The 11990-nt window shown below is 40.3% G+C and overlaps 1 protein-coding gene across 1 annotated transcript; it reads left to right on the plus strand.

The window, feature by feature from the left end:
- The first annotated feature begins 622 nt into the window (after positions 1–622).
- Positions 623–9177, plus strand: LOC128326575 (polycystin family receptor for egg jelly-like). Its single transcript, XM_053253656.1, has one exon. It carries the CDS (start codon positions 623–625, stop codon positions 8558–8560), a length of 7938 nt encoding a protein of 2645 aa, XP_053109631.1. The 3' UTR covers positions 8561–9177.
- Positions 9178–11990: the final 2813 nt, after the last annotated feature.

Consider the following 11990-nt stretch of genomic DNA (forward strand, 5'->3'; position numbering starts at 1 on the left):
GCACTTCAGGAACCACATGGACCGAACTTGGAGGATAACACATACAATCCATATGCAACATCTGCCCATCATTCTTTTCCAGTCACTTGCCCTGGAACTCTGCTAACACAGCATTTTTAACTGCCACCTTGAGAAGTTTTTTTTAAATCAATCTGTTGCCGATGAAGGTGTAAGCCAAAACAGAGTGAGTGAGAGAGAGAGAGAGAGAGAGTGTGTGTGTGTGTGTAATGTGCTGTCTGATTAATTACCTTTTTAGTTCATTAAAAGTCTTAAAACTGATTAACCAATTAATCGATTGAACATTGCAAGCCTATAAAAAGTGCTTGAGAACACACGCACCCCGCCAACTCCTTTCAGCTCTAACAGAATGTGAGCTAGGGACTTCATATAACTTTTCAACCCTCAGACAGAAGGAAAATTGTTTTGTGTATATGACTGACAGACTGAATATGTTTTTGACAGAAAATAAAGAGGGATAAGAAAGAGCGCGATCAGAGGAGAGGAAATGTATCTCCTACTCTTGATAGAGTAGGAAAGCAAGGATACTGGTTGCCCATTGATATGCAGGATTCTAGAATTCACACAGTCATCCACTCTACGGCAGTTGGGAATAGTGGGAGAAATGGCTGCTGCTGATCTTTTCACTAAGATGCACTCTCTGTTGTTCTCTGCTCTTCTCTTCTGGTACTGTTTCCAATACATAGTAGCCCTACCCCTTTACTTACTGCCATCACCACCATTGTTGATCATTTGTTCTGACCAACAAAATCACATTTATTGGCAGCAAGAGGACAAATTCCAGATCTCATGTCTGTGGAATGAGGATACCGAATTGCACTTTTTTGGAGTTCCTGGATTTGTTTCAAAGATTAGGAGGGGACAGACAGAAATGCCATCTTCTGCTTACTGCCACTGGTACTGGAGCTCCACCTCTGTGCATAATAGGGTTCTCTGGTCAGGCCGGATGGTGCTGGGACCTAACCTAGTAAGAGGGGCCATAAATCCTCTTTGGGACTCCAGTAGTATCACCGTACAGTGTGTATCACCTTCCTGCAGAGAGCCCATATGCCTTCATCGCAATCTGAGCATCGAAGTGTTTGGCCAGGAGGTCTATCTGTTTCTGCTTTGGCCTTTCATACATCCCATCCACAAGTGGCAGCTAGTGCAGCTGGGCTGGTGTGCATACCTAAACACTTCAACCTGGCACTACCACTATAGCAGCCGAAGGGGTAGCCCCATGGCCCTGCTCTTTCCCACAAGCTATGATTCAGATTCTCCTCCATCTGGTCACTATCATAGCAGTGAACTTCACCACATGTGTACCTGGTACTTCAACTATCGTCTGACAGTGCATTACACCCACCATGGGTTATATATTGCTTCCCTCCACATGAATCAAGGGCCTCAAGTCAGTCTTAGTCTGAACTTGCAAGTGGAGCCCGTTCTGCTACACATTTTGAGTATTCACTCCAAATTGCTCAGTGTCCCTCATAACACCATCAACCTCTCATGGAGCCTCCTACCTGTCGGCCGCCACAAAATGGCCTATAGATTGTTGGATGTGGAGGGTGGAGGGGTCTGGTCTACCTTCTACAATCCATATGCTCTGCAGCACAATTACTCTATTGCCCATGTCCCCCAACATTCCAGGAAGAAGGTAGTGGCCAGCATCCACTTTTGTATTGAAGAAGAATGGTCTGAGAAGCTGAGTGGGATATTAGGTTATTCTAATGCCACCTTAAGTCTAACATCAAAGGGTGAACCCCCAACTTTCCTCACTCTCAACACCCAGAAAGTCAAGACGGGCACTTACTTTTTTAGCCGCACACAAGGACTCTACTATTTTACCCAAGGAGGAAATGCTACCAGTGTCTCTGGCAACCTCTCCAGCATTCACAATATCTTCTACCAGCAGCAGGGCTTCACTTACTTGATCACCATTGAGTTTGTCCGATTGCATTGGTACAAATTCAATGTACATCTGTATCTTAACAGAAAAGGAGCCCTTCTACGGTCTTTTTCAGAGAAAGGTATAGAAATCCACATCTTCAACAGTGGTCCTTCTTTTTTACAAAGCATGGTCTATATTGTGTGGTTTATTCCCATGCAACATCCACTGCTGCAGTGTGAATGGACCTTCAACTTGCAACTCTTTGATTCAAGGAAAGAATATCTTCTTTGGAACAAAACTTACACTTACCAGGATCATGTCAGAAATGCTGCCCAATTTATTCCTCTCTCTGCTTTACCTTTCAGTTCTGCCCTGTATACAGGCTTTGTAGCACCAGTAAAGTGCACAAGAAATGGACTTATACATGCTGTTTTAAATGCCACAGTCAACAATTATTCTTCAAAGGTCATGGAGTCCACAGTGACTTGCCTTCAAAGAATTTGTTTTATTAAGCGAGTTAAAATCCAGAAACCTGATTCTTCTATCTTCAATTATAGCAAAAGGACACCATTTATTTTGTTTGCAGATACACAGATCAATTGTCCAAGACCTAAACAAAGATACATAATCTGGGCTATCTATAAAGTACCAGATGTTAAAACTACCCCAGACTGGTCAAAACCTTTAAATCTACCCGGCATTGAAAGACGAAATCTCATCACATTAGAAATTCCTGGTTCTAGCTTAGATGATGGCTTGTATCTCATTAATTTTACAATGAAATTAATTACAATGGATACATTGAAGAGTGTAGAAGGTTCTGATTCTGTGATTGTTCAGATTGGGACATGCCATCTTGTGGCTGTCATTGCTGGAGGCAGTTTCCAGACTGTTGGTTTTTCTGATCAATGGACTCTGGATGGATCTGCTTCCTTTGATCCTGATGCAGCCCTAACCTCCAAAGGACTTACATATACTTGGTACTGCACCAGGCAAAAAACAGATTATGTATCCATGACACTAAGTGAAAAGGGGAAATGCCGTCCACCTCAGGTGGATTTGAAATGGACAACATCCTCTGATCCAGTTCAAACTATGCAGCCCAAAACTCTTCAGGGAAATGCTGTTTATTATTTTCTCCTAGTGGTTCAAAAGGATAACAGAACAGGGCAGGCTGAACAAATGGTACATGTGCTGTCTGACTCTGCACCAGTGCTGAATGTCACGTGTATTGAAAACTGTGGTAGGTCAGTCATACCAACAGAAAGATTTTGTCTTTCTGGCAAATGCCTGAACTGCAGAAAATCTAGCAGACCCATCTATCATTGGTCACTTTTCTCAGCAAGCTCCACTGAAATAAGTTTTGATTGGGAGTCCAAGACTACAACTGGAAGATCTAATTCATACATTTGTATAAATGCTTTGAGTTTTATAAATATGACAGAACAATCATTTATGCTTGTTCTAAAAGTGAGTGCATGGGAAGATATGTCATCAGTCTATACTTATTTATTTTTTGTAAATTCTCCACCAGTGGTTGGAGAGTGTGTTCTTAACCCTACCACTGGAGTGACATTCCTAACAAAATTTATTATTCACTGTAGTGGGTTTAAAGATAAAAACTTGCCTCTTACATATAAAGTCAAAGCAGCACCAGATACATTGAAAATGACTAGAATGTATTCTATGGATAGTCATACTTTGGGGACAATTGTGTATTTTGGCTACCAGTCGAAAATTCCACCGTCCTTTTTACCCATTGGTGTACCCTCTAAGCAGTATGCCTTGACAATATATGTCCAAGTATATGATGCACTTGGAGCATATACTCAAGTAACTTTACAGGCAACAGTGCTTGGTCCATTAAAAGGAAAGCAAACAGACTTTATCCTAAATAAATTATATAGTTTAATCACTGGGCCTAAATCCCCAATAACATCTTTTCTTGAAAGTGGGGATTATTTTAATGCAGGTTATTTTGGCTACATGGTAGCCTCTACTTTAAATGATATGGAAGCTTTTCAAAGATTTCATTGTTCTAAGACTAAACTGCGGGAAATCCTCCTAAACAGGTCTGCAGGAATACCTACAACAAATATAATAGAAGCAAACCAAATGATCTTAAGTATTTCTCAAATAACACAGGAAGTCACTGAAGTAAGCAGGAAATCACAACTCCTTGCAGTTAGAAAACTCAAAGAGGTAGGTGAAAAACTGAAAAAGTACAGCAATGAAGACCTAGGGACTAAGGAAAGACAGGTCCTTGGCACTGGAATTCTTGCTGGGCTGTCAAATGTCTTGAAAGCTTCTCTGTTAGACCATAGAAATGTACACATAAATGGAGTTAAAGGTGCAATTTCTGTCAGTGAGATCTTAGCAGACCTAGTCTTACATGATAAAGTACCAGGAGAAAATGAAACCATGATGGAAGCCAAAGATTGGACAATAACATTAAGAAAAGATGAAAAGTGGGATGTTTTTGATGCTTTCTCGAAGAGAAAAGGCCACAAGAATTACTTTTATCCCAGAATGGATCAGGAGAATAATATTGAATTACCAGTAGATGCTGTGGTTTCCACTGTTCTTTATGAGTTTGACAGGAACCCTTTCCCTTGGTTGCCATATTCAGATGATATTAGCACAATGGTGACTGGATTCAAGATGACAGGAACCACATCTAATGGCAACATGATTGGGATCATGCCTGATGTAACTGAAATGATTCTGACGAGAAAAAAGGCAAACACTGCCATCTTTGAGTTGATGATGGGCCATGACAGGAAACTCTCCAAAACTAGTGGAGGTTTTAGTTTTGAAGTACATAGGAACTCCAAAGATGTTTTCATCCAGATTGTGACAAAACTAAAGCTCACTTTCCAGGTATTTATATACCTAGGTCTCAAGGTCAGCCACCCTCCCATAGCTTATTTTAGTGTTTTCCATAACAAGCTGGCAAGGGAGAATAATTCCAGGGACAATGACTGTGCACCTCAGACTCCTTATATATTTTGTCTGTCCCAGACATTACTCAGATCTATATTCCAAGACAACAGGGCAGAAAAATGGAACATCTCTGTCTTGTTACAAACAGATCTTTTTGTCAAGGACCATAGCCCTCAGCCAATTAGTATTGTGATTTTTACTGCTGACTGTTTATACCTAGACGGAGTCCAAAGTAATTGGAAAGAAGGCTTCTGCAGCCTTGGCCCTCAGACGAGCTGGCAAAAGTTACATTGTGTGTGTATCAGCAAGAAGCACACTTCAAGAACAGCAAATCCTCGATCAAAAAGAACATCCAAAGATAACATCCAGTTTTTGGCTGGGAAAGTCATCATGTACCCCAGCCCAATCAATATGGAAAGGCCCCAGTTAATCCAAATCCACAAAAATCCAATGACCATGTTGACAGTCCTTTTCATTTTTGCAGTATACATCTGCTTGGCTATTTGGGCAATGAGAAAAGATAGGGCTGATATGAAAAGCAGAGATCATACTGTAGTCTTGCCAGACAATGACCCCTTTGACAAAGTGTGCTACCTGGTTACAGTATATACAGGGAGTCGTTTGGGAGCAGGAACCACAGCCGATGTTTTTATTCAGCTGATAGGCCAAAGAAGCATCAGTGATGTACATTGCTTAAGCCACCCCAAATACCAAACTCTTGTTCGAGGGGCCATCGATACCTTTCTCCTGACTAGCAAGAATGACCTTGGAGATGTTTATTCCTTCCGAGTCTGGCACAATAATGGAGGTTCTTCCCCTAGCTGGTTCTTGAGTAGAATCAAAGTGGAAAACATATACACCAAACAGTCTTGGAAGTTCATATGCCAAAAATGGCTTGCTCTTGATAAAGATGATGGCTTAATAGAGAGGTCATTTGTTGCTACTCACCCAAATGTACCTTTAAGCAAAATGGATTTCTTCTTGATAAACTTTAGCAATGACTTGGTTGATAGTAATTTATGGCTCTCAGTATTTGCTCATGTCTGCACTGGTTATTTGAACAGGCTCCAGAGACTATCCTGTTGCTTAGCAATACTGCTGTGCATCCTGCTTTTCAACATTATGTTCTTCAGTGCTGACAAAGCTCAACAAGTGGCTTCTGAAGATCTACCATATTTAAGACCCATCATAATAGGAATTCTAAGTGCTTTCATTTCCATTCCCCTGCAAATGATTGTAACAGCTTTGTTCAAATATTCTCAGAAGGAGCCTTCACCACAAAATACAACTCAGACTAGGCCTAAAGCAAGTTCTGCCTTCATGTCTGGAAATCTTAGGAACTGGAAGGAGCGTCTGCAGAAATGGTACCTTACAGAAACTGCTTCCAAAGGCCCGAGCCATCATTTCTCAGAGAGTCCTTCCAGTGCTTCAAATTCATGCAAACTGGAACAACTTAATAAGAAAAGACGGAGACAGACAGCAAAAACATTGACCAACTGCACAATTTCTGAGGGTGATGCAAATGTAATTGCAACAGAAGAGGATGTGAAACACTATGACAGTATTGGCAGCAATTTTAATAATAATAATGCAGAGAAGGATACCTGTGTTCAGATAAAACCATTACATATTCCCATCATGCTATTTTGTAAAAGGCCACAAACAAAATTTTCTTCTTGGTATGTATATGTTTCATGGATATTGGTCATAATCATTTCTTCATTGTCATCATGTTTTATCATATTACATGGTCTGTCCTATGACTATGAAACGTCATTGGAATGGCTTACAGCATCCCTTATCTCATTATGCGGGAGTGTATTTTTGCTTCAAACCCTGGACATAGGGTTTTTTTCCGTACTGAAGACACTTTATCCAAAATACTGTGATAGCATCCCATGGTCAAGCAGACAAACCTATTTAGAGATTAAACTGGATGACATAACAATGGACGCTGATGAGATGCGGGAGTTACATTATGATCTAGTCAGAATGAGAGGCTCTAAACAGTATCAGCCCTTGGAAGAGGATGAACTCACAATTTTCAAGAAAAGACAGAAGATTCAACACCAAGCTTTCATTTTCATAAAGGATGTCATATGTCATTTTGTCTTTTTAATCCTTATTTTAAACATTGCTTACTCAATGGAAAACACAACTAGTTTTTACTACAACCAAGATATTCTTAACAAATTCTCTCCAGGACTCTCAGATGTTGGCAAAATAGAGCATATTTACATGTGGCTGAATGACATCTTTCTGCCCTCCATTCACAATGACTATCATCCAACCTATCTTTCAGAGTCATGGTCCAAAATCCTTGGGCTGCCTAGAATGCGGCAAATAAGAGCAAAGAATGTTAAAAAAGAATGTTTCTATCCACACAGTTTTGTAAATAAATTTGTTATTAGTAAAAGCCATTGCCTTCATAAGTATGGTCATGACCCAGAAGATCAAAGAGACTATCTTGGATCTTGGACAAACCAGGCCAATAAATCAGTTTATAATCATTTCAATGATTTTTCAGGCTTCACTTATGAGGCAAACAGTGATCAATGGAAATATAATTCATATGGAGAACTAAATTCATATGGAACAGGAGGGTACACTTTTAATTTTTATCCACAAGAACAACTGCCTAATTCGACAACAAGAATTAATATTTTAGAAAGGAGCAACTGGCTTGATGAAAATACGTGGGCACTTATAGTGGAGCTGACGACTTTTAATCCAGATGTAGATTTCTTTTGCAGCATCTCTGTTGTATTTGAGATTTCTCATTTGGGCCCTATTAACACAATTTTATCAGTCTATTCATACAAAGTCCCAATTTTTAAACAGCTAAGCAAGATGGAAATTTTTGTCTATTTAGCTGTTGTTTGTATTCTGATCTTTTACATCATTGATGAATTTTTTGTGCTGAAACAACAAAAGCTAAAATACATAAACACCGTTGCTAACTTAATTAATTTTGGAATAAAGGCAACATGTTTGGTGTATTTTGGGCAGCTTGTCTTCAAACTTGAACTGGCTTCTAGCCTAACAGAGTGGTATTTACTTCATTCCAAGGAATTCATTCCATTCCATAAAATTTCTCATGTTGATCAAAAACTGCGAATAACTCTCGGATTTCTGGCGTTTCTTATCGTTTTGAAAACACTTCGGTATTCTCGATTCTTTTATGATGTTCGTCTGGCTCAACGATCTATTTTGGCAGCCCTTCCTGGCATCTGTTCCATGGCTCTGGTAGTAGCTGTGTACTTTTTTGTATACATGGCATTTGGCTACCTAGTATTTGGCCAATTTGAATGGAACTACAATACAATGATTCATTCTGCTCAAACAGTCTTTTCTTATTGTGTTTCTGCTTTTAAAGATACAGCCTTTTCATCCAATAGGCTTCTAGGGGGTCTCTTTCTAGCATCATTTATGATGGTGATGATTTGTGTCCTAATCAATTTGTTTCAAGCTGTGATTATGTCTGCCTATGAGGACATGAAACAACCTGTCTATGAAGAGCCTTCCGACGAGGCAGAGGTAGTGAATTTTCTGGTTCATAAGCTTCACAGCATATGGTTTTTTGTAACCTGCAGAACACCATCTGCAAATGATACAGAACTTTTCAACCGAGTTCTGTTTGGGCATCCCAGAAGGAGAAACCCAAACCACCTAGGACTCAAAGCCAGAAAAATAAATGGCCGCAAAATGGTTTATCTTGTCATTTGATCCTTAGCTGGCTTATATGCAACTGTATCAGCTAGGAAATTAAAAGAAAGAAAATAGAAGAAAAATAAGTAAGAAAAAAGGAATTGCCTTAAATAGGAATCATACTCATTTTTAAGAATGTGGTTTTTCATGGCCTCCACTTACAAGTGTTATTTTGCAGTGTGCTGTTGTTGAATAATTACACTGAATTCACAGCAACTGTTTATATGGACGAATTAGTATCAACAACAGCTTCTTTCACATCCAATTTTGCTCACTTTTAACCTCTTGTCATGTGAACCATGGAAAGAATAAAGAAAAATGACTGTTATAAAACTGCTACAAGGCATTAGGAAACAGGCCTTTTATATCTCTTTTTCTCCCAAAATAGATACAGCAATATTTAACATTTTAGATGGGAGGAGTCATAAGCTGTCTTGAATGCCTTGGATGTCAGAGAGGAAGATGAAAACTTTAAAGTAAAAAAAGTAAAGTAAAAATCTTAATGTTTAAGTTTGGTGTGTGTGCATATGGCATCATTGTATATGTTCAATGTAAGTCCAACACAAAACTTTGTTAGAACATGCCACTGTCAAGGAGTAGTATCATTCCAGAATAAAACCAATGTTTACCATTTACTGATGCCATGCTTTTTTACCCCAATATATCTGCTAGGCAACTGTGTCAAGGGAGGAGAGCTGGTCTTGTGGTAGCAAGCATGACTTGTCCCCTTAGCTAAGCAGGGTCTGCCCTGGTGCATATGAATGGGAGACTAGAAGTGACTGTAAGATATTCCCCTTAGGGGATGCAGCCGCTCTGGGAAAAGCAACTAGGTTCCAAGTTCCCTCCCTGGCATCTCTAAGATAGGGCTGAGAGAGATTCCTGCCTGCAATCTTGGAGAAGCCGCATTCTGAGCTAGATGGACCTATGGTCTGACTCAGTATATGACAGCTTCCTATGCTCCTATGTCCTGTGAACTCAATTTCAATGTTGCTGCAGCAGCAGAAGAGTCAACGACCAGACAAAATCTTACAACAACCATAAAATATATTGAGCCTATTCTAACTATCCCCACCAGGGCGATCATCTACCTTCTCCCAGACGATCTCACCTAGCTTCCAACCAGATGATTCTTGGAGAAATATTTGATAAGCCACTGCGGGCCCAGACAATCTGCACTGCTCCAGGCAATGCAGATCAGTGGAGGCCAGGACTCATTTTCCCAGCTTCTGGATTTCCCACAATGCACTGTGCAGTGCACTGGGGGAATCCCCCAGGAGTCAGGCACTCTAGGCGCCCAGCTCTGTGCATGCTCGGGCTCACACACACAAGCCCGGTGCCGAAGTTAAGGGTGTGCTCGCGCCCTGAACCCTAGCTAAAGGCTGGGGTTCAAAGTAGGGTTAGGTGGGTGAGCAGTGCTGGGATATGCATGGATCCTGGTGCTGCACACGAGCAGCCTAACCCAGGCTGGGACAGCCCAGCCTGTATTAGGCTGCACGTGTGAATAGCCTTATTATCTTATACAATAACACCAACTCACTATACAATAACACCAAAACCCATTATTCTACAACACAGATAAAAACAGTAAAGCTTTTATCAACTGCTTCCTAACACAGCTTGTGATATTAGTTGCAGGGTACCAGTTGCAACTACCAGTTACTTAGGGTACTTCTGAGTACCTGTTGCAGGGGAGTAATAGCAGGAGAGGGCATGCCCTCAACTCCTACCTGTAGGATTACAGTGGCATCTGGTGGGCCACTGTGTGAAAGGATGCTGGACTAGATGGGCCTTGAGCCTGATCCAGCAGGGTTTTTCTTATGTACTTCTTATGTTCTTCTTACAGAACTTTGCCACCTTAAGAGTGATATTACTGTGAGAATCTGATAAGCAGAGAAGGGTATAAAAATCTAGTGACCTGCCTGGATAATTTGTTAAAATAGGCAATATAAAAAATAAACATGTATCTCTATACAATGGGCAGTGGAGAAAAACATAATCAACCGACTCAACCATCCCTGATTGACAAGGGCATAGATGTAAATGCTATGTCGTGTGCAACCTTCCAAAAGAGCCAAGGGCAATGCATTAAAGTATACTAAAGTAAACATTCTCCTTACTTTGGGGATGGTCAGGTTATATAAATAGATAGTTGGTCTATGAAGATTATCAAGACTACCTATTTCAGTACCAAAGGGGATACATCATAAGTTGCCTCATAAAGCATTATGACACATAATTCGGCCCCTATCCCCCTGGAATGCTATATTCCAAATAGTTTGGATTTCAGTGCATGAATGCCTTACATCTGTGGAAATATGGCTGTATGTACAAATAACTATGGTCTGAATCCCCAAGCAGTACGTCCCCAAATAGTATGTCTACTGATAAATGAAGCACATATACCAGTGGGTTATTAAAACTGTTACTTAAAAACACGAAATGTGGAATGCTTCAGTCTAAGAAATCCTGATTTCTGTAATGGTTTGAACATGGAACAGGATATGAAGTACACCTCAAAATATTTAGCGTATTTCCATACCAGCTAAAAAGCTGATACTTAGCCCAGAAATAGTCAATTGTAGTAGTAACTAAAATTGTTACTGATGGGCACTAACATTTTTAATGGTGGTTTAACTACAATTAAGTACAAGGGCTGTGTTCTCAAGATATGTGCAATCATTTATTTATTTATTTTACTGATATACTGCCTGATATGTGAAACTCTAAGCAATGTACACAATTTAAAACACAACCCATATAAAACAGAGTAAAAACAGTTGAAACAATTTCACAGAATAAAAAGTTAAAGAGTCATAGTTAAAGAGTGAACTACAATCAGTGAGCCCTGTGCGCCCCATAGAGCATGATGTGAAAGCTTGCCCTCTAGCACCAATTGTAGTCCTCTTGCCGCCATGGTCAATTAGGATTTCATGAAGATCAGAAACTATTATCAGACTGTAGTTACCGATCGTATTTTAATCTTAGTTAACCATGGCAGTGAGCTATGATCGGTGCTAAAGCATAGGTGCCCACCTTCCAACTGTGGTTAACTCTTTAACTACAATTCTTAAATTGGTCATGAGAACACAGCCTACCTAAGAAGTAGTTTGAACTATTAATTAACCACATTTTAGTAAAAATAACCAGTAATTACTCTGAGGGGCCAACTGTGCAAGGTAGCATAGCTTTTTCAGCTCAGCTCTGCCCATGTGGTGTTCAATGCATGGATGGGAGTGGGATTGGATGGCTGAGCGTGTCATCAACTGGTCCGACAGTGGGTGAACTGTTGGAGCAAGGTCTCCATCCCTGGGGCAACAGAGATTCTTGTAGGAACCTCCTGGCCCTGGGTGGTCTCGCAAAAGATGGGGCTTATGCAAGACAGGGTCCCACCTCCTAGAGGATCTGTGATAGCAGCTGGTAGTCCTCAGTCAAAGATGATGGTGAGAGG

The sequence above is a fragment of the Hemicordylus capensis genome, chromosome 5 (genome assembly GCF_027244095.1).
Source record: "Hemicordylus capensis ecotype Gifberg chromosome 5, rHemCap1.1.pri, whole genome shotgun sequence".
Lineage (NCBI taxonomy): Eukaryota > Metazoa > Chordata > Lepidosauria > Squamata > Cordylidae > Hemicordylus > Hemicordylus capensis.

Excerpts from the sequence above, each read along its gene's own strand:
- LOC128326575 (XM_053253656.1), top strand. The coding sequence starts at position 623 with ATGGCTGCTGCTGATCTTTTCACTAAGATGCACTCTCTGTTGTTCTCT.